Below are 26,984 nucleotides of genomic sequence, written 5' to 3'. Positions count from 1 at the left end.
AAATGGCTCTGAGCACTATGCGACTTAACTTCTGAGGTCATCAGTCGCCTAGACTTAGAACTAATTAAACCTAACTAACCTAAGGACATCACACACATCCACGCCCGAGGCTGGATTCGAACCTGCGACCGTAGCGGTCGCTCGGTTCCAGACTGTAGCGCCTAGAACCGCACGGCCACTCTGACCGGCGATGGTGTAAGAACTGACACATAATTTGAGGAAGCCACAAACAGTTTCCAAACTCCTGCTACAGAAAAGGAATTACATTCACTTCTCAGTAGCGCTAATGTCTATAGAAAATTTATTCCAAAATTTACAGATGCTGCAAGAACCCTTATGCATTTACTAAGGAAGGGAGAAAAATTTCGATGGACAATCGATTGCAAAGCAGCCTTGTGGCGTTAAAGAATGTACTGACAACTGATTTTGTCTTCTCTTTCCCAGACTACTGGGAACAGATTACGTGATTCTAATAGCCACGCCCTAAGGTGTAGTTTGAGCCAAGAGATAGGTGATAAAGAACGCCCAGTAGCCTACAGTTATAGACAACTCAATAATGTGGAGAAGAATTATTTAGCTATAGCAAAGAAAACGCTATTGTGATTTTCTGAGATCATTGTTACCTTTAAGCCAATGTTTTAATTTCAAAACGGATCACACAGCAATGTAACTGCTCACTTGACCTACTGGGCTTCACAGCAAAGCAAATTTGGTTTTGAGGGTGTACATCAACCTGGAATGTCTCATGGTAATGTGGATAGACTGAGTCAGAAAGGATGCATTGCACAATGTATTGCTGTAAGTGTTGAAAGCTCAAGCTGCTGACTCAACCTGTCAGCAGTTCATGAAGCAAGTACTACTCAACTCTAATGACAGAGTGTTGTGCATCAAACAAAATGTGGTCACTACAAAGGTGTGCTAGTAACTTTGCTGAACAAGTCACCGACACAGTCTTACGATTCTAGTTGGGCAAGACTTATTAGACGATGTGCCTCAGACCACTGGAGTGCAGAAAATTATTGGTGGAAGACAAGAAAGCAAGATTTGGAGTGCTACATAAAGAACCACATTTCTTTTACTCAAAGAGCAGAGCTGATTTGTCAGTGAATCCTATTTCAGAGGTGACAGACAGAGAGACTATTCCAGGTGATCGGTATGGACATTCTTGGTCCCTTTTGCATAATCACCACCAGGGAATCAGTGTATTAGCTGTAACTGATCATTTCTATGTTTTGTAGCCTGGTGTTCTGTGGAATAGGGGTCACCGGCGAGGTAGCTCAGCGTGTTCGGTCAGATGGTAAGCTGACCTCTGTAATAAAAAATTGAGTGAACGGATCAATAATGAACCTGAATGGGCGTCTTGGGACGTCCACCCTGAAGAAAAGCAACGAACAATAATGTACAAAATGAGATAAGATAGCGTCTTTGATTAGCAATCAAAGCGTCCTTGGTCCCAGGTTTGAAACCCACCAGCACTTAAAGTATGATTAATTACCACCATTGGTGGCTGAAGACTTCTTGCATAAGAAGTGACTCTCATTCTGCCAACGGCCTTGTCAAAGAGGGCGAAGAAGTGGACAGAGGTTCAGGGCAGTCACTTGTTCTAGGGGTGCAAAAAACTGCTCCTAAAGGCAGAAGAATCAGTAATGGTCAATGGCATAAAGATGCAGAAGGCAATGGAAAACGCTGCATTACAGACACGTAAGATGTATCAAGAGGACATTTGGCCTGTAACTGAAAAAGTGTCATGACGATCTCTTCCAATGGCAAAAGATTCCAGAATAGTCCCCCATTCGGATCTCCAGGAGGGGACTACCAAGGGAGAGGTTACCATGAGAAAAAAATTGAATAACCAATGAAAGGATAACGTTCTATGAGCCGAGGTGTGGAGTTTCAGATGCTTAAATGTGCTAGGGAAACTAAAAAATCTGAAAAGGGAAATGCAAAGCATCAGTCAAGATATAGTAGGAGTCAGTGAAGCGAAATGGAAAGAAGACAAGGATTTGTGGCCAGATGTGTATAGGGTAATATCAACAGCACCAGAAAATGGTATAGTGGGAGTAGGATTCGTTATGAATAGAAAGGTAGGGCAAACAGTGTGTCACAGTGAGCAGTGCAGTGATAGGGTTGTTCTTCTGAGAATCGACATCAAACCGACAGCGACAACGAATTTCAGGTCTACATGCCAATGTTGTAAGCTGAAGATGAACAGATACAGAATGTATATGAGGATATTGAAAGGGTAATACAGCATGTAAACGGAGATGAAAATCTAGTAATCATGAGGGACTGGAATGCAGTATTTGGGGAAGGAGTAGGACAAAAGGTTATGGCAGAATATAGGCTTGGGACAAGGAAAGAGCTAGGAGAAAGAGTAATTGGCTCTGTAATAAGTTTCAGCTCGTAATAGAAAATACTCTGTTCAAGAATCACAATAGGAGGAGGTATATTTGGATAAAAACAGGGTGACACAGGAAGATTTCACTAAGATTACATCATGGTCAGTAAGAGATTCAGAAATCAGGTACTGGATTCTAGAAATCAGGTACTGGATTGTAAGGGGTACTCAGGAGCAGGTATAGACTCAGATCACACTGTAGTAGTGATGCAGATTAGGCTGAAGTTCAAGAGATCAGTCAGGAAGAATCAATACGCAAAGAAATGGCATATGGAAGTACTAAGGGAGGACGAGATACACTTCAAGTTCTCTAAGGCTATAGATACAGCAATAATGACTAGCTCAGTAGGCAATAAAGTGCAAGAGGAATGGACACCTCTAAAAAGGACATCACAGAAGATGGAAAGCAAAACAAACGTACAAAGAAGTATGCTGCGAAGACAATATGGGTAACAGAAGAAATACTTCAGTTGATCGATGAAAGAAGGAAGTACAGAAATGTTCAGGAAAATTCAGGAAGACAGAAATACAAGTCGCTGAGGAATAAAAAACAAATAGGAAGTACAGGGAAGCTAAGACGAAATGGCTGCATGAAAAACGTAAAAAAGTCGATAAAGAAATGATTGTCGGAAAGACTGATGCAGCGTACAGGAAAGTTAAAACAACACTAAAGAACACTAAAGGCAAGGGAAATTCCACTGTTAAATGCAGAGGAGACAGAGGATAGGTAGAAAGAGTACGTTGAAGGCCTCTATGAGAGGGAAGATATGTCTAATGTGATAGAAGAAGAAACAGGAATCGATTTAGAAGAGATAGGGGATCAAGTTTTAGAATCAGAATTTATCAGAGCTTTGGAGGACTTAAGATCAAATAAGACAGAAGGGATAGACAACATTCCATCAGAATTTCTAAAACCTTTGGGAAAGTACCAACAAAACGACTACTGACGTTGGTGTGTAGAATGTATGAAACTGGTGGTATACCTTCTGACCTTCACAGAAATATCATCCACACAGTTCCGAAGACTGGAAGAGCTGACAAGTATGAGAATTATCGCGCAATCAGCTTGACACTTCATGCATCTAAGTTGCTGATAAGAATAACACACAGAACAATGGAAAAGAAAATTGAGGGTGTGTTAGATGATGATCAGTTTGGCTTTACGAAAGGTAAAGACACCATAATTTGAGGGAGAAATTTCTGAGAATGTACGTCTGGAGTACAGCATTGCTTGGTACTGAAAACATAGAAAACTGGAACAGAAGAGAATCGAAGCATTTGAGCTGTGGTGCTATAGACGAATGTTGAAAATTAGATGGACTGATAAGGTAAGGACCGATAAGTTCTGCATAGAATCCGGGAGGAAACGAATATGTGGAAAACACTGACAAGGAGAAGGGACGGGATGATAGGACATCTGTCAAGACATCAGACAATGACTTCCATGGTACTGGAAGGAGCTGTAGATGGCAAAAACTGTGGAGGGAGCCAGAGACTGAAATACGTTCCCCAAATAATTGAGGACGTAGGTTACAAGTTTTGCTCTGAGAGAAACAGGTTGGCAAAGGAGAGGAATTCGTTGCAGGCCGCATCAAATCAGTCACAAGACTGATGAATAAAAGAAAGCCACAACCACTATACCAACTCACCAGGCAGCAACGGTGACACAGTCTACGATTAACAAATGTAATCAATCTGACTATACCCTAGTTACAGCTCTGGGCGCCTGCTGTGGCCCCTGTTGTTACAGTTCGGTTGTTTCCATCACTACTAAATGCACACACATTTCTTGTTGGGGTGCATCGAACAATGTTTGTTGTGAATTATTACAGAAATTTGATAATGTGTATATTATCAAGTTTTTGTAATAATGCACAACAAACATTGTTTTATGCACCTCCAACAAGGCGGTTTCTGGAACAGAGTTGGAGCCCAACAGCATCCCCGATGTGTGCCATAGTTCAGATCGTGCACATTATGTGGTAAAAATTCAATGTGAGTTCACTGGCGTGCTCCTCAAGGCAACGTGCCGTGATTATGGCCCTTTGACATGGACAGTTATCCTGCTGGAAGATGCTGTCAAGGAACAAATCAAGTTTAAATGGATGGAGATGTCCTCATTAAGTCTGACATAGTACACAGGTATCGGAATGCATTCGATTACCAATACATGTCCAGTGGCAGTACAGATGAGTGTTTCCCTTTGCATAATACTGCCCACATCAGCTTGGGTCAATGACACAGTGTACGTTTCGAGCAGCTGTTCGCGTGAATGAGAGCGTATCCGCACAGGATCATCAACCTAGTGGAACAAGAACGCGATTAATCCAACGTGGCAACACATTTCCAAAGGGGGAGGGGGGAAGGAAGAGGTGACGGAAGAGGTGATAGAAGTACACAGAAGATGAGGGAGGAACTGTCAGACGACGCGATGGAAGAAGAAATGAGAGTCGATGTAGCAGTCATGGGGGATCCAGTGTCACTCAGCGTTCAATAGAGCTGTGGAAGGCTTGCTGTCAAATAAGGCACAAGGTATAGACAATATTCCTTCTAAATTTCTAGAATTATTTGGGGAAATGTCAAACAAAACACTATTGATGTTGGTTTGTAGAATCTATGATTCCGGAGACATACCATCAGACTTTCGGAGAAGTTATCATCAGCACACTGTAGGTAGTAAGGGCATCTAAGTGCGAGAACTACCAAATAACCGGTTCAAAAGCTCTTGCATACATGTTGCTGACAATAATAACAATATTCTGAAGAATGGAAAAGTACGAAGGTTTCTTCGATCGGTTTTTGGAAAGGTAAAGTCACCACAGATACAGTTCTACGTTTCGCGTGATAATGAAGAGAAGCCTTAAGAAAAGCATGAAATTTTCATGAGATCTGTCGATCTAGAAAAAGCGTTCGACAGTGGAAAATGGTGCAAGACGTTCAAAATGCTCAGGAAATAGGTGTAAGCTACAGGGAAAGACGGCCAACGTACATGTAAAATAACCAGAGGAAGTAGTTACAACGAAGTGGTGGGATTAGAAAGAGTTTAGGATAGTGGCGTAGTCTTCCTTCACAGCTGTTCAATCTGTATAGCGGAGAGGCAATGATTGATTTAAGGGAAACGTTCAGGAGTATGATTAAATTTCAAGGTGAAAGGATATCAGTGATAAGATTCACTGATGACATTGGTATCCTCAGTGAAAGTGAGGAAAATTATACACCTCTTGAACGGTTAACCGACTACCAAGCACTCACTATGCTTGGAGAGTATATCGACGAAAAACGAAAGTAATGAGGAGTAGTAGGAATAACACTAGCGATAAAGTTAACATCAAACTTGGGGACTAAGAAACAGACTAAGTAAAAGAATTCTGCTATCTTTCCAGCGAACTAACCGGTGATGGATAAAGCAAGGTGGACATAAAAAGCAGACTGAGAAAGGCTCAGTGGCCATTTCTGGCCAAAAGAATCCTCTCAGTACCCAACATCGCCCTTAATAATTTGAAGGAATTTGTGTGTATGTGTAGAGTGCAGAGTTATACGGAAATGAATCACGGACCGTGGAGAAACCGGAAAAGAGGAGATAAGATCACATAAAAGGATGTTGAAAATTTGATGGACTGATAAGTTAGGAAATGACGAGGTTCTCTGCAGAATTGGCTGGGAAAGGAATGTAGGGAAAATGCTGACAAGAAGAAGGGACAGGATGATACGAGATGTATTAAAAATCAGGGAATTGCTTCCATGGTACTTGAAGGAGCTGCAGGTAAAATCTGTGGCAGAAGACAGAGATTACGTTAAATTCAACAAATAATTTAGGACGATCGGCGCAGGTGATAATCATAGACAAAGAGGTTGTCACAGGATGGTAATTCATGGCGGTCGTTTCAAACTGATCAGAAGACTGATGACCCAAAAATACATTTTAATGAAACTGTGCAGAGTTATTGGTTGTGGAGATTATATGTGGCATAGCGAGCAATAATTATGGACTGGTACTAAGTATTGGTAAGTTGTGTAAAACTATATAAACTAATGACGTCAAATTGTACTCGTAATTGGAACTGAAAGTGGGGTAGGGGGGGGGGGGGGGTGCTGGAGAACTCATAGTAAGAGAGAGATAGACGAAATTAAAGTCAATTTTTTACAAACTTAGCTAAAAACTATTGTGAAATTGTGTTTAGAGGAACCTGCCATGCAAGTGATTTCAGATACTTTCTAATACTTCCTATATTCATATTCATAGAAGGTTTTGACAGAGGGTGGTAACAGAATAAACATTACATATTGAAATTACTGTGCTACTGGACTCGTGGAGCATTTCAGCTGTAAGGAGATCAGCTGCCAATGGCGAAATACTTTTGAGATGTAAGAGGAAGTTGCTCTGGGTGCTCTTTTGCTTCTAGTCAGTACACGTCAGATTATTTGCATTTCTTCAGACATGCTTAGACATGCTTCATCGATATGTATGTCTTTGTGGTTGTGGTAGGGTGTGAGATAGGTTTTCGATATAATATTTTTTTCTAGAGGAGAGGGAGATAGTTGTACCGCTGTCGTTTTCTGCCCCTCGACTAGTGCACCGTTGACTGACGTTTCTCTTCATATCTCACCCCCTTCGGTCGTAAACCTAGAATATTTCTTACCTCTGTTACCATATACATTTTCTTTAAATGTATTACTCTCTTTTCAATCAGTTTGCTTTTAATGTAGCCTTTGAAAGTCATCCATTGAGCTAGTCTCCAGAGCTCGAAATAAATATGATGTGGAAACTACGCTCTAATGTAAGTCACACTGGTCAAATGCGCATTCGCGAACGCTTATTTCTACTCTTTTCGTCTTTGTACCTTGGCAGATTCGAAGCTGATTACATACGCTCAAGTTTGTTTGTATTTTGTGACTCATGAATGACGACAGTTTGTGGTAGATTGGAGGCTACTTTAACATTTGTTATTAGAATATCGTTTTGTTGTGTGTCTCGGAATCAGGCGTTGTCTGCTTTTCAAAGCGTTTGTGTTTACAGCTGTTACATAATGAGAAGAGCTTACACGCCGTGCTGCAGACCATACTTTCGCTCCCTTGTCTTTTGTGCGAATCCGGAGCTTTCTGCATGTTTGGGCAGATGATAATAGATCAGGTACGTACAACAATGTGTGTTCTTTACTTGTGAAAATAAAATATGAGAATTAAAGCCTGTGCTAGTGAGTTCAGTGTTTGTAAGCATGTTGCACGTAGTTAATTTTCTTTAACACTTTAAGCAACGAAATGTCTTATGCAGCGTAACTATGAAATGCGTATCTGTACGCCTTCTTTTGGAATAGTAATCAATAAAACTGCTCAGTTTATTATGTATTTCTAAGCTCACCATGACTTACGGTGTGGTAAATGGTAAATATTGATACCAGTGAAGGAGCACAAAAACTGTGCTGAAAAACAACTGTAGGGAATCTGTTAGTAAATATATTCCGTAAGGAGGAAGACATTTCCCGTATAAATCCACATTTGCAACCACTATAGTACAAAAGTCACTTTCACGAATTTCTTGAAATACTTTTTCAAGCACAGGCAAACAGTTTACCCTGCCTGCTGCGTCGTATTAGACGTTTCTGTGACTGGTTCTATTGACACTTTTTTGCACAGACTACCATCAGTTACAAATTAAGTGTTTGAAACGATACAAATAGTATGTACATCATCTCCTTCTGTGTGCTCTGCTCTAACCACTTTCCATAAGCTCTTTACACTATCAGCCAGACATCATCTACCATCTACCATCTCGTTCATGAAGTCATTCTTATTGATCTAAAACAAATATTTACGAATGTCAGCATTATCCCTCTAATTACAAAAACCAATAAAAACAGAGGAAATAATATGCCCCCCACATGCAAGTAAGTTCATAACCTCTTTTCATCATTTGCATACCTCACAAGTCATCCAATAAGTGGACTGTAAGCGGTTAATATTCTCCTTGCTACATGACTTGTACAGCGTCGCCGCATTCCCAACTCTGTCCGTAAACGCCTCGATCTTTCCATTTTTTCCTCATCCTCTTCTATTTCTCCACTCTCCATCCCCCCTTTGATACTCCTTAGATACTTTTTCAAGGACTTACTCGTCTTTTCCTTCCGGGAGATTGTCGTGAAGTGTTCTCTCTGGCCACTTGTTTTTTCGTTCTCTTAACATACCCTAACCAAGCTTCCTGTCTCTCTCCTATTCTAGTCATAATGCTATAATGAATCTGCGTCCTTTTTCTTGTTTCTACGTTTCTTACACGGTCAAGTCGGAAAATTCTACATGCTCTTCTCAAGTGGTCAATTTCTAAAGTTCTCAGTCTCTCCACAGGCGCGAAATGCTAAACACAAGATGAATGCTGAGAAGACTAGAGTCTCAAAGAGCATCTGCAAATATATGAATATTTAGCAGTGACTATTACGCAGTTGTTCGCTGATTTCTCAAGCTTAGAGACTTAGAACCATAAAAATGGTAACTCCCTGGCAGATTAAAAGTCTGTGCCGGATCGAGACACAAACTCGAGACCTTTGCCTTTCGCAGGCAAGTGCTCACTGATCTACCCAAGCTACATCCACCAGGACCTCACCTCCTACCTCTCAAAGTTCACAGAAGGTCTCCTGCAAAATGTGCAGGACAAGCACTCCTGAAAGAACGGTTATAGCGGGGACATGGCTTGGCCATAGCCTGGAAGATGTTTACAGAATGAAGTTTTCACTCTGCAGCCGTACGTGCGCTGGTATGAAACTTCTGTTAGGTTAAAACTGGTTTTGGAAGGTAGGAGCTGAGGTAGTGGTGGAAATGAAGCTGTGAGGACGGGTCTGGAACTGTGCTTAGGTAGATCAGTCTGTGGAGCACTTGTACGCAAAATTCAAAGGTCCAGACTTCAAGTCTCTGTCCGGCACACAGTTTTTATCTACCTGAAAGCTTCATATCACCTCACACTCCGCTGAAGAGTGAAAAATTGATTCCACAGAAATGGTATTCATACTTACCGGAGGAATATGTTAATACCTACAAAATCAATTGTTTGTAGTAGATAAAGCAGTAAACAGCATTTAAGGCTAATGGTATATACATTTATCGACTTCACTTAGGAAGTGAAAGAAATGTTTCACTTTAGACAGCATTGTGTTTCACGGGAGCATGCGCTGGCTCGTTAATACACGCCGTTTGTATTGGAGTTGGCAATGTTAGAGCGATCATTTTAAATAATACTATTGAAGTCTTTTATTACATTGGAGCTCTATTAAATAACCGTTATGTAACACCATTCTTTAATATTTCTAAGCGTTGCTTTTATAGGTGAACAAATAGCCACTAGTGGCTAACAACAGTTGATATAGAAAAGAGCTTATCTAATTTACTTTAGTGCAATGCTGGATATGTGTTAAATTTCAACATTAAATTATATTCTGCAGGAAAAATATGATGAACAATTTTTTATGAAAAATATGAATTCTCCTTTAGTGTTTTGGATTTAGTGAAGGAGGCAAACGTTATGAACAATTGTCTATGAAAAAAATATAAACGCTCCTTTTCCGTTATGAATGTAGCAAAGCCGAAAACTGAAAACAATAACGTGGTATACCTCGATTCAGACCGTACCATAACAACTGACTCAAGGTTAACTTCCTGCAGGGAAGGTCGAATACGGTTCGCGGTTGTCTCGAATCTGTTCAACAGATCTGAAAGCTCTTCTAACATTTTCTTTTATCGGAAATGACAAAAATAAATTTCCAAAAATTATAATTATCCCATTAAAACACAATAGATTAAATGATCGGTACAGCGGTCAAAAGCAGAACTTCTGTATCTCTTGCAGTATCATGAATGCAGCATTGATAAAGAGTGATGCGATACTAAATCTAAATTGTTGTTTTAAAGCCTGTCGACAAATAATTATGATGCATCACTTATTTATTTCCAGTCAGAATTAACCCAGACTTTTAAAGAACTTAATAATTTTAGAGTTCATTCATTTTGTTGTAGTACTGACCCCAAAACAACATTTGCTTAAGTTATTATTTGAATGACCTAGTAGGCGTCGTGTTAATGGATCAAAATTAAAGGTAATCCTCTCACGCCTGTTAAGGATCAACTGTATTTAGCATCACATATTAAAAATTACAAAAATTAACGGTTTAATGTGGTCTACTCATGTTCACTTGGATCATTACTTACAGCCAGATGCTGTGATATAAAATATCACCCAGACAGTTGCTGCATGACACATAATCTTCGTATGTCCCCACAGCACTCTACATAGATTAAATCATCAGTCTTGCGTCTCGATTGATGATTCCTGCCACGCCTTCTTCTGTTGCGTCAATCACTTAACCTCAGAGTAGCATTACATCCTGCTGTTGCTTATATTTCAAATCAGTGTGATCTACAACTTTTTCACTCTATGAATCCGTAAAGCAGCATGGAAAATATTCCCTAACGACTCAATACTTGTCTTGCCTTGTTATGCCTACTTCTGGTTGTTTTCCACAGATTACGATTCTTACGCCTTTTCTCTTGTATCAGTGTGTAACACCCTGCTTGAGTCCGCAGGGCAGAACAGGTAGTTGGAATTGTGAAAAGGGGCCAAAAGGGGCTGTCAGTTACACTTAAAAACATATAACTTTATTTAGTTGTCCAAACAATACAGTAAAAATTGTTTTGAACATCGGTATCGGCTGAACAGGCCACACTATCAAATGCCTTAAGGGCACAACCACTTAAATTTAAAAACGGCTGAAAGAAATTAACTTAAAATTCAGACTCAGAATATTTAGAAGGCAGAAGGCCTCACGTAAGTAAGTTCTATAACTTGGCTGAAGGCCCAACAAATGTAACACTTGAGAGGAAAACAAGTTAATTTAAAGACGGCTGAAGGCCCATGATTTAAGACTGCAGGTAAAATTACACTACTGGCCATTAAAATTGCTACATCAAGAAGAAACGCAGATGATAAACGGGTATTCATTGGACAAATATATTATACTAGTACTGACATGTGGTTACATTTTCAAGCAATTTGGGTACATAGATCATGAAAAATCAGTACCCAGAACAACCACCTCTGGCCGTAATAACGGCCTTGATACGCCTGGGCATTGAGTCAAACAGAGCTTGGATGGCGTGCACGGGTACAGCTGCCCATGCAGCTTCAACATAACGTAATACTCATCAAGAGTAGTGACTGGCGTATTGTGGCGAGCCAGTTGCTCGGCCACCATTCACCAGACGTTTTCAATTGGTGAGAGATCTGGAGAATGTGCTGGCCAGAGCAACAGTCGAACATCTTCTGTATCCAGAAAGGCCCGTACAGGACCTGCAACATGCAGTCGTGCATTATCCTGCTGAAATGTAGGATTTCTCAGGGATCGAATGAAAGGTAGACCAACGGGTCGTAACACATCTGAAATGTAACGTCCACTGTTCAAGGTGCCGACAGCGCGAACAAGAGGTGACTAGACGTATAACCAATGGCACCCCATACCATCAAGCCGGGTGATACGCCAGTATGGCGATGACGAATACACGCTTCCAATCTGCGTTCTCCGTAATGTCGCCAAAAACGGATGCGGCCATCATGATACCGTAAACAGAACCTCGATTCATCCGAAAAAATGACGAGTCGCCATTCGTGCACACAGGTTCGTCGTTGAGTACACCATCTCCAGCGTTCCTGTCTGTGATGCGGCGTCAAGTGTAACCGCAGCCATGGTCTCTGAGCTGATAGTCCATGCTGCTGTGAACGTCGGCGAACTGTTCGTGCAGATGGTTGTTGTCATGCAAACGTCCCCATCCGCTGATTCAGGGATCGAGGCGTGGCTGCACGATCCGTTGCAGCCATGTGGTTAAGATGCCTGTCATCTCGACTGCTAGTGATACGAGGCCGTTTGGATCCAGCACGGCGTTCCGTATTACCCTCTTGAAGCCACCGATTCCATAGTCTGGTAACAGTCATTGGATTTCGACCAACGCGAGCAGCAATGTCGCGATCCAATAAACCGCAATCGCGATAGGCTACAATGTGACCTTTATCAAAGTCGGAAACGTGATGGTACGCATTTCTCCTCCTTACACGAGGCATCGCAACAACGTGTCACCAGGCAACGCTGGTGAGAAATCGGTTGAAACTTTCCTCATGTCAGCACGTTGTAGGTGTCACCAACCTTGTGTGAATGCTCTGAAAAGCTAATCATTGGCATATCACAGTATCTTCTTCCTGTGGGTTAAATTTCGCGTCTGTAGCACGTCATCTTCATAGTGTAGCAATTTTAATGGCCAGTAGTGTAATTTAAAAAACAAAACACAAGGCAGAAGGCCTAATCTTCAATTAGCTGAAGGCCCCACACAGTCTGATACTTGAAAGACAAGAACTATAATTTGAAAACGGCTGACGGCCGATTACTTAAAACAACTAAAATAATTTTTAGTAGGTAGAAGGCCCATAGCTTTATCTTTCAACAATATTTTACACAGGCTGAAGTCCCAAACAATCTAAGAGTTAACAAGTAAGGAATTTAAATTTTAAAGCGGCTGAAGGCCCATGGTTTAAAACCCAACTAAAAGCACACAAATTCAAACCATGGGCTATAAGCCATTAAAATACAGAATCAAACACTAATAAGAAAAGGCATTACAGCCAGCGGCGCTCAGAAGTTTCCGGGGGTCGGTCTGCACTTACAATACTAACGTTCGCTTAGGGGAGACAGCTAGTCGGCCCAACTGTATCTGATCCACCGGCAACCGAACCAAGAGAAAGTCAGCGGACCCACCGACAAGACAACTTGCTTTCCACCCGACCGGTGCACAAGGAACACCAAAGCCAAAACGTAAAAGGCGTAGCCGCCAGCAACCAAGCATGCATAAGCTGTCAAAACTACACACACGTGTTGGACAGCGACAACACGGTGAGGGAAAGACACTGCATGAATTTTACGTCAGAGGGCAGGGCAGGCGAACGGAACGCTGACGGCGACAAGGCAGAAAATGCCGCTGATGCACTTGGACTCCAAATATCCAAAATACTGCTAAACTCCACAGGATGGTGGCCAAACCTTCGCCAACTCGATCACTCGCTGCTGCTCACGGGAATACCCTCAACAGTCAACCATGAAAACCAACGGTACAATCTGAACAGTCTGGCTTCAGTAATTAAATCACCACTCAACTTTGATGTCCTGGGTTGGTCAACCACGAACCTCGTAGCAATCGGAACAGCTCCCACACACTCCGACACTGCGTAGAGACCGCCAGCGGGCCTGGCCCACTGCGCCGCGCAGAGATTTCCTGGCTGATCCACAGCAACCAACCGACTGCCACACATCAGCACTGATACAGCACGAACATAACCGAGCAGTCGACATCACAAGCTACACACAGTTTCACGAACACTTCCACGAAGGACTAGACAATACTAACGGCAGCGACTGTGCAATAACAAGGACGAATTACGAGTCGGCACACTCAGGCAACCCATAAGCGATCGCCGGCCAACACACACGTCATCCGGCAAGACGACCGACCGACGACCAACCAAAGTGGTCATGACTCAAGTGATATGTATCCGCAACGGTCGGGTAAGTCATGGCTGTCCGGACCTCACCGCAGCCGCTCCCCGACTGAACTGCCGCGTCCTAAGTCAAACACTGCCGACTGACTGGCAGATCCGAACTAACTCCGAACACATGACAACTGGGAAGTAATAGCAGTCACCAAAGATAATACGCCAGGGCTTATATCGATAAGCGGCAACAATCACCACTCGTGGCAGCGGCAACTCAGTGACACCAGTAATTGAAATTAACATAACGAGGTGGTAGTACAGTAAAAACAGGATGTCAAACCAGATATGCCACGAACACGAGCCACGCACGGCTCACAGTGCACTTGAGTTTTACATCCTGTAAGCTCACAACTGAAATTGATTCGACACTCTTATTTTGGAACAGGAATAATATAATAACATAGATGCTTAAATTAGGTAAAATTTTATTCTCAACATATCAAGCACGTGACAACTGTATAAGATAATTCTACAAGGAACACTTATTGTAGAAAATCTGATTCTCTGTTTATGTGTACGGGGTGTTTCCGTGATCACCATTCAAACCCTTTCCTTTTCCGTTCTATCTTTGGATTTGTTCGTTCCTGGATTAGAGTCACATTTATACTTTACCTTCTTCATTATTTTTGCCGTTTTTCGTGTCTCGCGAATTGAAACTGCGTTCTTGACCAGAACTCTGACCTGGGACCTTTGCCTTTCGAGAAGCAAAGGTCCATGATTCGAGTCTCTGTCCGGGACATAGTTTTAATCCGTCATGAGCGTGCGAATGTAGGATTTGTGATAGCGAGTTCCCGCCTCAAGCAGCACTAGAGGAAAACTTTATCAATAAGAGACCGAGAGGGCACTGTATTCCAGTGTCTGTCGTGGCTATGGCGTCCTATATTACAAGCCTTATTTATGTTATGCTACGAGAAAGTAAAATGCGACTTTTCATATTTTAGGTATGCCACTACGGTGAAAGACATAGACCTCCAAAGCAGTAACCAGCGTCCGTAGTAAAGGAAATGTAGAGAGAGGAAGTGTCCAGCCAACGTTTAAGAAAAGCATGTGTTAATCAGAAAATTTATACGTTTAAAATCAAAGCAAGTTGTGAAAATACGTCTACTAGAATTATGTAATATGAAAATGTCGTCTGTATAACGTTAATAAGCAGCGGTATCTCATTTTTTTTCAGACAGGCCGTGACAGACAGGTTATCGAAGGTGAATGTTAGTGTGAAGCAGCCCTGTCGGGACACGGTGAATATATTGCTGCATTATGCTGCTTCATTAATAGAGAAAGATATTTTTTTGAAACAATCACTTTGCAACAATGGGAAATTCTAGGTTTTTCTCACTACAAGGCGAAAAAACTGAAGAAATGTTTCGCAGCAAAAACCAAACACAACCTGTTAAATCTGCAGATCGGATCAGCTGTGTGTTAATGAACATATCTGGGAAATTTGAAAAGGTTAAAGAGGTGGTCCGTGACCCTTCTCGAATATTGCGAGAGAACATGAAAGTGAAGCTAATGTTATATCGAACTGCGTATCCTGCTAGAAGGATTTACATTACCATACTCCACGTGGGTTCTTGCTTGGAGCGTTTTAGATTCATTAAGAGGTACATCGTTGTAGTTCCCTGCAGATTGTTCTTTCCTGCTGTGTCTCTCACTTTTCTTCTTTTGAATCTCACAGTAATATCATCCATTGCAAACTCTAGTCAAGATAATTTTGATGTCATGTGCAATCTTGGTTCATATCCTGGGTTGCCATTTTCTCTTGTGGCCAAAATACTGATGAAATGACGACTAAAAACGCGATAATGTGTTGCAGGAGTCGATTTCTTGCCATTAGCTGTATTCCTCTTCAATGCCATGATGCAATCTTTCCGTCTAGCTGTGTGTTGCTTTTTATTTGGATAGCAGAACTTCGTTTCAGGAGAAAAAGTGCTGTATGTGAAGTTACGACCAAAGACAAAACAGTTATAATTACTCTCCCTAGAGCCAGTAAACCTAAATTCGTCACCTTTACACTAGCACGCTGCTTTATTCGGAACCGTTTACTCTTTCAAGACTCTTGCAAGGCTGTCCTCTTGAGTGTACCACTTGCAGTTCGCACGCTACCTACCAGCGCACGTAATACTACAATCAACTTCTGTCGACTGTTCCCATTTAGTTGTTCCCACAGACTGGTTTCACTCAAAGGGAAGAGTTAATAGCCGCGCGGAGTGGCCGTGCTGTTTAAGGCGCCATGTCACGGCCTGCGCGGGCCCTCCCGCCGGAGGTTCGAGTCCTCTCTCGGATATGGATGTATGTGTTGTTCTTAGCATAAGTTATTTTAAGTTAGTTTAAGTGGTGTGTAAGTCTAGGGACCGATGACCTACGCAGTTTGGCCTATTAGGAATTCTCACACATTTGAATATTTTGATGAGTTAATAGTTCCACCGATATGTCAACCTATAAGCGACAGAATCGATTTTTCTCATTCATTTGTTCCCATAGACTGCTTTCACTCACTAGAATGAATTACTAATCCAACCAGCACATAAAATTAAAACTGAATGAGATGACTGTTTTCCAACAGCCGACTGAACCCATCAATTTCATTCGGTTGTCCGAATCACCAGTACTTACAGACCATATCTACTGCAACTCGACTTGTGAGATTCTATGTCTTCCATCTGTCTCAGCTCACGTGTTTAGTTAACAACATCTGCCGTCAGCACCGATTTGTTAGAGGAGTATACTCTGTATAATCCGCAACACTGGCTTTTGTTTTTTCTTGATAACTTATGTCTCACTGGACTACGTGCGAAATTTTCAGAAAATCAACTGCAGCTCGAATAGACAAGAATTTTCCCCCGTTTCAGAGCGAGAACTTGGTCCATGCGGGCTTCAGCTGTGAGTGGTTGGACGCAGACATCTCCTTCAGGAAGCCGCTCCTCAAGTTCATGTTGATGGCGTCACACCCGCTGCAGATCAAACTGGGCGGCACTGCCAAGCTGTCAAGGTCAACGTTCCTACAGGTAACTCTGCAACTCTTCTCAGCTGTCAAATTCGTCTGTGGTCCACTTTACTTCATAATTTATTAGCGATTTACATGAGATGTCCCTACATGAGAGAAGACAGGGAGGAAGGAAGAAAATGCAAAGGGAATGGGACATATGGATTCACAGTCTGTAAACGATAACGTCACATCTGAAGGAGCACATGCAAGACCCAGAATGTGGAATAGGTTCTCAGATATGTAAGCGACTCGAAAACTTCGTAAGTTATAGAAACCAGTACGTTATCCTGGATGGCGAGTGTTCGTTAGAGGCATCACCGGTGCCTCAGGAAAAGGTGGGAGGACCGCTCTTGTTGAGCAGCAATGTAAGACTGCTTGGTGATGGTATCGTAGACTACGGAAAAGCGTCGTCGTTGAGTGACTGCAGGAGGATACGGAGATTACATTTGATGTGATGAGTGACAGTTTGTTATAAATGCGGTAAAATATAAGTTAATGACAGGTGAGAGGGAAAATTATCTTGTGATATTCGAATAAATCATTTGTTCTGTTTTGCTTGACAGAGTATCGTCGATGAAATATCTAGGCGTAACGATGCAAATAACCATGAAATGATACGAAAAAATAAGGCAGGTTGTAGGAAAAGTGAATGATCGACTTCATTTTATAGATGGAATTCGAAGAAATGGCAACTCATCTGTGAAAGAAACCGCGCACAGACCTTTCGTGCGACCCATTGTTGAGGATTGCTTGAGTGTTTGGGACCACCGTCAGGTCGGATTAAAGGAAGACGCCGAAGCAATTCAGAAGCGTGGTGTTATATTTTTTGCTAGAGATTATCATCAAAAATTGAGTAATAGGGAAATGCTCAGTGAGTTCAAATGGGAAACCTCGGAGGGAAGAAGACGTTCTTTTCGTGAAACACTTGAGAAAGTTTAGAGAATCGGCATGTGCGACCGACTACGAAACGACTCTACTGGCGCCACGGTACATTTCGCGTGGTGCTGTTGTAGAAGATCGAATTGGGTTGGACGGATATGTGAATTTGCCGTCTATTCTTTAAAGGACCTGTACCTGAATTCGCTTTCATTAATATAACGAAAAACCTAAATCTGCATCACAAGACTGGGTCTAGTACATCCAAATGGAAATGCATTCCCTTAATCATTGTGCCGCCTGGCTGTTGACGTTCTGTTTAAAAGGAAACGTCATTAAGCATTGTGTGGTAAATCATACAATAATCGATTAGAGTATTTACAGTTTTGTCGGTGGTTAATGGGACGAGAAATCTTACGACATATTACTAAACGTATTCTCAGAAAACTCTTTAGAATTTTGGAAACTTAATAATGTCGGAAATATGTTAGATCTCTTCAGAGCGAACATGACACTCTGAAACTAGTGTCAGTGATTGTAAGTCGGTTGTACCGACAATGATTACAAAAGCACAAAGGGCAGTTAAACAACAAGAGAGATTTACATGTTCGGTAAACAAGATAAACAGACAGTAGTGTCATACCTTCAAGAGGATACCGAAACATTTAGCTATGGGTAGGAGCGTATAACATAAGTATGGATTATATAGAGAATCCTTGTTGATCACTTGATAGATTTTTAGCCAGTAAATGATCATGTTGTAGGAACCCTCGAAGATATCCAGTACCTGTAACGAAACTTATAAACAAATAGCGATTACTGCGCTATAGGAGTATAAGTATAAGTAATATGTGAAGCCTTCAAATACAACTATTCTCAGATCTCTCTAAATATCCGAATATATTGTGTTCTAATTTAAAAGCTATAAATCATGTCAAAGTTACTGTCCAGAAATTGATAGCTGATACAGGAACAGAAATTGAGGGTAACACAGCAAAAGCAGAAACGCTGAACTCCTTTTTAAATTAACTTTTAGAACGGAAGATCTAGGAGTTCTTCTCACACCGTTGCTCAAGAGAAGGATAAAGATATTAGTGGCATTGGAATTGAGGAACAGCTGAGATTGGTAAATGTGATTGAGGTGGTAGGCTTCCTTATTTTTAATGATTCGTTCTTAGCCTCTTTCCTAAGTTTCAGTAGTGAAAAAACGATTACTTTTTGGTCATCAATTTTGTCTGAAAATCTTGTTCTGAGCTTTGCTTTTTACTTTTAAATATTAAATTTAGAACGAGCATGTATTTTCGTTCATGTCACTTACCATTCAATTCAGTTTCCTACGTTTGATGTGTATCATTATGAATAACCGCTGATAATAAAACAGTAATGTATATTTTTGTTCACAGGCTCTTAACGGTTCATACACGCTTATAAATTTGTTGTATCATTCTCGTCGTCCTGAGGGATAAATACGCGTTATATTCAAGAAGACAACCAACATACCTGGCTACTACTGGACTCGCACATAATTTTTCATGATCTTTCACGGTTAATTATTGATATCGAAAGCACTCTAAAAATTATTTTTAAACTCTAATGTTATGTATAATATATGCGATGTATTCTTAAAATACTGCAACTTAATATATCAGTTGAGATGGTGTTAGTTTACTTAATTTTCTTATAATGCAGTTTGTTCGTCGTTATGATTAAAATTTTTATTTGTAAAGCTGTTTTCGAATTGTAGACTAAGTATTTACTTTTAATTTGATAAAGTATGCCACCATATGTCTCCAGTGTACATAAAAGTAACATGTCTCTATACCTTAGAATCTTCTTGACGAAATGGATGGAAAATGCAAGCATAATAAATTACATAAAACACCGACGTTATTTTTCTCTTACAAAAATGCTTTTAAGTTTCGATAGGATTACTGTTAAACTGTTTATGAGCATAGTAAAGGTTCCATCAGGTATATTTATTCTTATGAGGGTCATTTAAACAATTCTCATACTGTAATTCTCTTTATTTCAGAAGTTGGTTTCACAAGCCTTGAATATAATATCCACTTTTCTCTGTAACAACGGTCCAGCGTGTCAATAAGTCTCGTGCTTCCGTTAGCGCGCCGTCTTTTTTCATCATGCAAAGCGTTTTGAACCAAATCGTGTGGCATTCCCAGTTAGGCACAAGTCATGTCTGGAATGTGACAAAAGACCTGGGCCTCCTAAGACGAATAACTAAAGTGGATTTTCAGAAGGACTGGATGGACGTAAGTAAAGATGGAAGTGCATAACCCACTTTTTTAATATTGTTGAAGTTGATGGCTCGATGATTCGTAAGTTTACTGATTTCTTGCAACCAAGTTACCGACCAAAACGCCCATTTCCATTGCGAACTGTTAAGGAGGTAAAGATATAAAGTCATCATTCAACACTTGTCAGTCATCTTGGCACTTATAATAGATTTTGGATCACATCAGTTTTCACTGCTCCCAGTGAACGAATAGTTGAGGTACCAGAACTTGCAGAGATTTTTTGGATAAAATCTTCTCGGTTTTCAAGCTGCGTCAGTTGCTATAAAATTCTCGAGCTTTCGATGTCTAGCTATGCCATCGTCATCAGGAGTAAAATTATTGCTGGGGCTGTAATTTTTTTTTTTTTTTTTTGGACGTTTGAAGTAGAGCGTCACCAATGGATTACGGTCTTACTGGGTTGGTGGATGGTAAAAGCGTTCTATTCTACTGTGATGGCATTTCAAAGACATCAGTAGAGTGTACGTTGAAGGTGTGGCGGTGGGACCTGACGTCCCATACCATCCTCTAATGGTGTTAGTTCAAGTTGCAGGCAATAGGTGACATACATACTGACTACATTAGGCACCAACATTTGTGGTTTACAATGGTCGACACCTATCAAGTGGGTAGTTCTACACTGACATTCATCAGCGGCCATAACAGGGCAGTCGTTAGCCATGGTCGGAATCTGATTCCTCAAGGATGGTGACAAGAACAGAATGGCGGTGACAGTGACAGGGCGTCGTGGTGCCAATGGTTTCTAAGCCAGCTACTGTATTGCACAGCCCATCCACTTTATCACAGAGAGACCAGGATTTCTCTCCAATGGATGTCTGTAGAGCTACCATGTTCGTTTCTTCGTGGATGGTAACAATCCTCGTGAGGGGAGTGGCATGTAGGCACCACTGAAGCACCCTCTTCTGCAGGCTCTGGAGAGTCAGCATCCAGGACGCACTAAAGCTGGGGCTGTTTTTTTTTTCTTTTATTGTAATTTCATTCCCCTGCCCCATATGGGAAGGGGAGGGATGGCAGCAGCACAGTCCGCCGCTCTTCAACCAAGTGGTTTTACAAACATGTGACAAGGGGAACTCATACAAAAAGGCCGAAATAAGGGGGACACAAAAACACAGAAATGTAGATAGGTGAGGTTAAGATATACACCAATATGGGGACAGGCCCTGGGGTACAGTTAAAATGTCAACATAGAGTTAAAAGAACACAGCTGTCAATTCGTGGCCCACTTAAAATACACTGGAGTCAACACAAATTAAAATTCGGCCACAGAATAAAAATCACACAGACAAAACACTTAAAAAACCACTGGAAACGAAGCAGCACTCACAAAGAATAAAAACCACTGGTAGGGACCTGCCGAGGGACTGGAGGCTGGAGAGAAGGGAAAAAGAGGGATGGTTGATGCGGTGGAGGGGGGCCTGGGGGGGGGGGGGGGCGGGGAGGAAGAGGAAAAATGGGGGTAAGGGGTAAGATGCAGGAGACAGGCAGGGCGGAGATGAAGAGGGAAGACAAGGCAGGAGGGTGTGCTGAGTCACAGAAGGGGGGGCACAGGAATGTAGAGGGTGTAGGAGGGCATGAAACCGCTCTGGTAAATGGAAGGGGATGGTATAGGGAGCCCTGAGGAGTAGGGGGGAGGAAGGTAGGGTTAGAGTTGGTAGCAGGGGTAGACGTCAGGGTGAAGCTCATCGTCTTTGATGGATAAGTGCTGGAAGTTGCGATGGGAAAGGAGGTGGAAGGTGTGGAGGTAGAAAGTGGGCAGGACACAACGGTATAGACGTGGCAATGGGCTGGGGGCAGAGAGGAAGGGGGACACTAGGAAGTGGGGGAGGGGATCGGGTTGGCAGACAATAGAGAGTGTGTGGATGTATTCAAGGAAAAGAAGAAGGTGGGGGAAGGGGATCAGGTCATAAAGGATGCGTGTGGGGGATGGAAGGTGGATACAGAAGGTGAGGTGGAGTGTATGGCGTTTTAGGATTTGGAGGCCTTTATAGAACTTGTGAGGGGCGGAAATCCAAGCAACGCTGGCATAACAAAGGATAGGGTGGACCAATGATTTGTAGGTGTGAAGGATGGTGGAAGGATGCAGTTCCCAAGTCTGGCCAAACAGGAGTTTAAGAGGCAGAGTCTGTTGTGGGCTTTGTGTTGGGTTGTAAGGAGATGGGGAGTCCAAGTGAGTTGGGGGTCGAGGGTGAGGCCAAGGTATTTGAGAGTAGGAGTGAGTTGGATAGGATGGCCATAAATGGTTACGTAGATATCATGGAGACAGAAGGTGCGGGTGATGGGGCCTATGATGATCGCCTGGGTCTTGGAGAGGTTGATACAAAGGAACAACTGGTTGCAACAAGTGGTGAAACGGTCAAGGTGGGTTTGGAGAGACTGTTGAATGGTAGGCAAAGGGCTAGGAAGGCGGTGTCATCAGCAAATTGGAGGAGATGAACAGGCAGGGGAGATTTGGGCATATCAGCAGTACACAGGAAATATAGGGGAGGGGAAAGTACGGAGCCTTGGGGCATGCCAGCAGAGGGATAGAAGGTTCAGGAGTTGGAACTGTGGATAGTGGCATAGGAGGGACGATGGGAGAGGAAGAAAGCAACGAGATGTACAAAACTGATAGAGCATTGGTCTGGAGTTTGAAGAGAAGCCTGGGATGCCAGACATGGTCGTAGGCTTTCTGGAGATCAAGGGAAACAAAGACAGCAGAGTGATGGGAGTTAAGTTGGAGGGAAAGAAGAAAGCGGAAGGCGAGTTGGGCAGCTCATAGCAGCTCCAGCCCGCCTCGTGACTGAATGACTTCAGGTGGCGCAAGCGGCTGGCACCACATTTGAAACTTCTGCTCCCGTCTCCCTACAAACATTAAACATCCAATGCTGCTTCCTTTCGACATTCGAGTGCTGCAATTCACAATGTAGGTGGTTGTCATCAGAAATAACTTTGGTTCTGTGTTCAGGGAGAATAGCTACAGCAAAAAAGAGGTTGCAAAAGCTTTCAAGTGTCACTGGGGAATGGCTCCTCGTGAGTCGACAGAAAAAGCCAAGCTGATGGCTTTCCTGCCGTATTGTGGGGCAACGAACAGCAAGGTGGGATGTGTACTGCAGAGACACGGATTGAGAACAGTGTCCCAGCCCACCCACAAAACACGAGGCATGTTGCGCTCTGTTAAAGACAACATAGCTCTTCGTGTGTCCAGTGTGTATGTTGTCCTTCGCGAGTGCGGCAGCATCTATATAGGCCAGATAGTTCACACAGTTGCGGAGCATTGTACCGAGTACAAGAGATGTATTAAGCAAAGGGAGCTCGACAAGTATTGCGTCGAAAACGGACACAAAATACAGTTTGAGAACACGAGAGTCTAGGCTCATGCCTGGGATTCCGTTATAAAAGAGGCTGTTGAGATCAGAATGCACAGTAACAATTTCCATAGAGACCAGGGCTACAGACTGAGTAGGGAGTGGGGGCGGGCTTTGGATGTGGAAAGGAAACAACGGCGGATGCATAACGCTTGTAGGGAGGCGGGAGCGGCAGTTTCAAACGAGGCGCCGGCCCCTCACACCATATGACGTCATTCGGCCCTGCGGTTGGCCAGAGCTGCTATGAGCTGCCCAACTCGCTTTCCGTGCACGCGTATTTTCGGCCCTCTCTGATTGGTGTCAGCGACCGTAATCATAGTCATACAAGCGGGAAATAGTGCCAGCCCCTCCAGCCCCTCCTTTGCTTTCTCCTCTCCTCCCCCCTTTTTTTCCCTTATCTGTCCGGCTTGGGTCCTGCTCCCCCGCCCCAACAGCCTTCCGCTGTGGTGTGAAGTGTTGCAAGCAGAAACCATACAGTCCCTAGGTGTGATTTTTTATCTCTTGCGAACAGAAACCAGAGTGTCGTGATGTTTTTTTAATTGTCTGTCTACTATTGTACCTGTCTGCTTACTGTGTGTCCTAATTACCATCATCAACCCTTTGTTTTTATATTTTAGCTTCCACATTTTTAAAAGATCACCATTTTTATCGCCTGTTTTTATTGTTTATTATATTCTTATTATGTTTTTAAATATTATGTGGGCTGAAGGGCGGCGTACTAAGCTGCTGCCTGGCTGCCCCCTCTGGGGGGAATCGAAACCCAACAATGGATAAAAAAGCCATTCCCTGCAGTCAGGAATTTTACTCCTGACGACGATGAAGGAGCTACCTTCTCCTCCAATATGCTGATAACACTGCCTTCCTAGCCCTTTATCCTGCCCTTCAACAGTCTCAATGTACCATCCAAATCCACCTTGATCAGTTCACCGCTTGGTGCAACCAGGGGTTCCTTCCTATCAACCCCTCCAAGACTCTGCCAATCATTATAGGACGCACCAGCTACTACTTCCGTCTCCATGATTTCTACCTAACCATTTATGGTCGACCCTCCAGTTCGCCCCCACCCTGACACACCTTGGCCTTACGCTCGATTGCCACCTCACATAGATCTCTCATCTCGTGACCATCCAGCAGAAAGCCCATACCTGCCTCCACCTCCAGAAACTCCTGTCTGGCAAGACATAGGGATTGCATCCTTCCACCATCCTCCACACCTACAAATCCCTCATCCGTCCTATCCTCTGTCACGCCAGCGTTGTCTGGATCTCCTCCCGCACCCTCCATGCTTTTATATGGCCCTCCAAATCCTTGAATGGCACACTGTCTGTCTTGCCTTCCGTATCCACTTTCCGTGCCACAAATGGGTCCTGCTGTATGACCTAATCCCCTTCCCCCATCTTCTCCTTTTCCTCCAACATATCCACATTCTTTACACTGTCCACAGTCTAGAGCCCTCCCACCCCTTCCTCTCCACTCTCACCCCTCCCCTCCTACTACCAGAGTGCTTTCTCTTCCTCCCCTCCCCCCCTCCCTGGAGTCCTGAACTCCCTCCTTAGTTGTTTTCCTCTCCTGTTCTTCCCTCCCTGCCTCCCTTCAGTGCTCCCCCACCCCATCTCCCCTTCACTCCCTCCCTCCTACTACCGCCCCTTCCCCCTTTCTTCAGTTCTCACTCATATACTTACCCCTGGCAGATCCTCCCAGTTTATTTTTCATCATCAGTGTGCTATGTCAGTGTTGTGTTCAGCAGTAATCTACAGTGACGTCAAGTACTGTGGTTTTAATCCTGTGCTTGAGTTTATCCTCCGGCTGTACTTCGCCTTGTGTTCTTTTAATCGTTTCAGTGTGTGATTTTTTGTGTAAAATACTTTCTTAGATTTTTATCTCCATTTTTAAAGCCATCCCCTTTCATACGCTCTCTTCCATAATGATCCCCCTTTTTATATTTTTGTTCCACCATATTTTCTCCTTCATGTTTTTTTAAGTGTCTTCCCGATACGTACTCACTGTCTCTCGGCTGAAGAGCAGCACCTATGCTGATGCCAGCCCACCCCAGATGGGGAATTTAAATACAATAAAGGAAAAAAAAGAATAAAAGCGGGGCTAGCCATTGAAAACTTGAGAATTTTATTGGAACTGACGCTGCTTGAAGATCGAGAAGATATTATCCAGTCATGCCACTGCGAAAGGCTTCGAGGACAGAGTTTTGTTTCCATCATCCTGTTGCAAAGGTAAACTACTGAAGAATTTAGTCATAGATAATTTAAGTAAATTGGATGTTACCATTAACTGAAGTAACAGTTCCTGTTATAAAATAATAGACCTATTGAGATACCATGCTAACAGGTGCAGGGTTTGAGGACTGCTACCCATTGGTAGAGGAAAGTATCATCATCTGCAGGAACTAAAGATGTTCTGTGACATAGAGGAACAAGAATATTTTACAAACATTCTTTTCCAATTCTTTTGTGAAGCTGATTTTGTATTATGCCTTTTGCATACATAGAAGGTAAAACATGATTACTGTGGTGTATTAAAACCGTGTTTTGTGCTTAATAGCTGAACGTTTCTTCCATTACCTATATTTTTATTGTATGTGTCGAAGCCATTGATAGAACGATTTTGGAAGTTATGTACTGTGCAAGGTGATTTAATGAGGATACAGAAGTACAGACACTCAAGTGTCTCACTGACTTACTAAATACTATAGCTTACTGAAGTTCATTTTAAACAAAAACAGACAACCGACAAACAATATTTTTCCTAAAACCAAGTTAGTCATGAGCACACTGTATAACACGTGACTGGGCCACAGATGCGTGGAAGTAATATAGTGAAATATGATCTCAGCATCGCATTACATTCTGACTTCCACAATTTGAGTTGAGCGCCTGATAAGAAAATGAAAAACAGACATGAAGACAAATGGACACATATGGTCCAAATTTTAAAAATATTTTTAATACTTGTACGGAGTACTAAAGAATGATCTATACAATTTAGAAACGCGCATTTGAATAAACACTGAAACTGTAACATTTCAAACTTTAAAACTCTTCTCCTGAAAATCTATAAAATGATCTTAACCCTTTCTTCCCAAGTAGTCTTCATATATTTAAAAACTTGTAGTCTATTCCCGACCGAAAGTTCATTTGTGTATCGTGTGATGTTTTGAATTGAATAGGCCAAGAACTTTTCAAGAATTCTGGTAATAACATTGCCTCTTCACACATTACAAGTATATTTATATATTGCTTGTATAAAAAAATATAGAGCTGAAGTCCATCCGAATGTTCATTAGAGCAGCATGTAAAAATTTGAACTAAATCAGCCTGAGATTTTTTGTTGCAATATTTATCTTTTATATATTACATATAATTTATTCATTATATACATTAAAATATATAGATTATGTTCGTCCGAATGTTCATTAGAGTATCGTGTAAAGGCTTGAAATAAATTGATCAAGTAGCCTACTTTTCGAGAATTTTGGGAACAACGT

At 42.2% G+C, this 26,984-nt stretch overlaps 1 protein-coding gene across 1 annotated transcript in view; it reads left to right on the top strand.

Annotated features, from left to right (window-relative positions):
- LOC124578916 (odorant receptor 67a-like) overlaps nt 1–19,298 on the top strand; it is a 68,924-nt gene extending 49,626 nt beyond the window's left edge. The window contains exons 3-5 of the mRNA XM_047131235.1: nt 7,416–7,529; nt 16,820–16,975; nt 19,236–19,298. Coding sequence (XP_046987191.1) covers nt 7,416–7,529; nt 16,820–16,975; nt 19,236–19,298 — 333 coding nt within the window. The remainder of the gene's footprint in view (nt 1–7,415; nt 7,530–16,819; nt 16,976–19,235) is intronic.
- Nucleotides 19,299–26,984: the final 7,686 nt, after the last annotated feature.

This window comes from Schistocerca americana, chromosome 1 (genome assembly GCF_021461395.2).
Source record: "Schistocerca americana isolate TAMUIC-IGC-003095 chromosome 1, iqSchAmer2.1, whole genome shotgun sequence".
Classification (NCBI taxonomy): Eukaryota; Metazoa; Arthropoda; class Insecta; order Orthoptera; family Acrididae; genus Schistocerca; species Schistocerca americana.
Note: the sequence above shows the minus strand (reverse complement) of the source record. Positions and strands in the feature narration are given on the sequence as shown.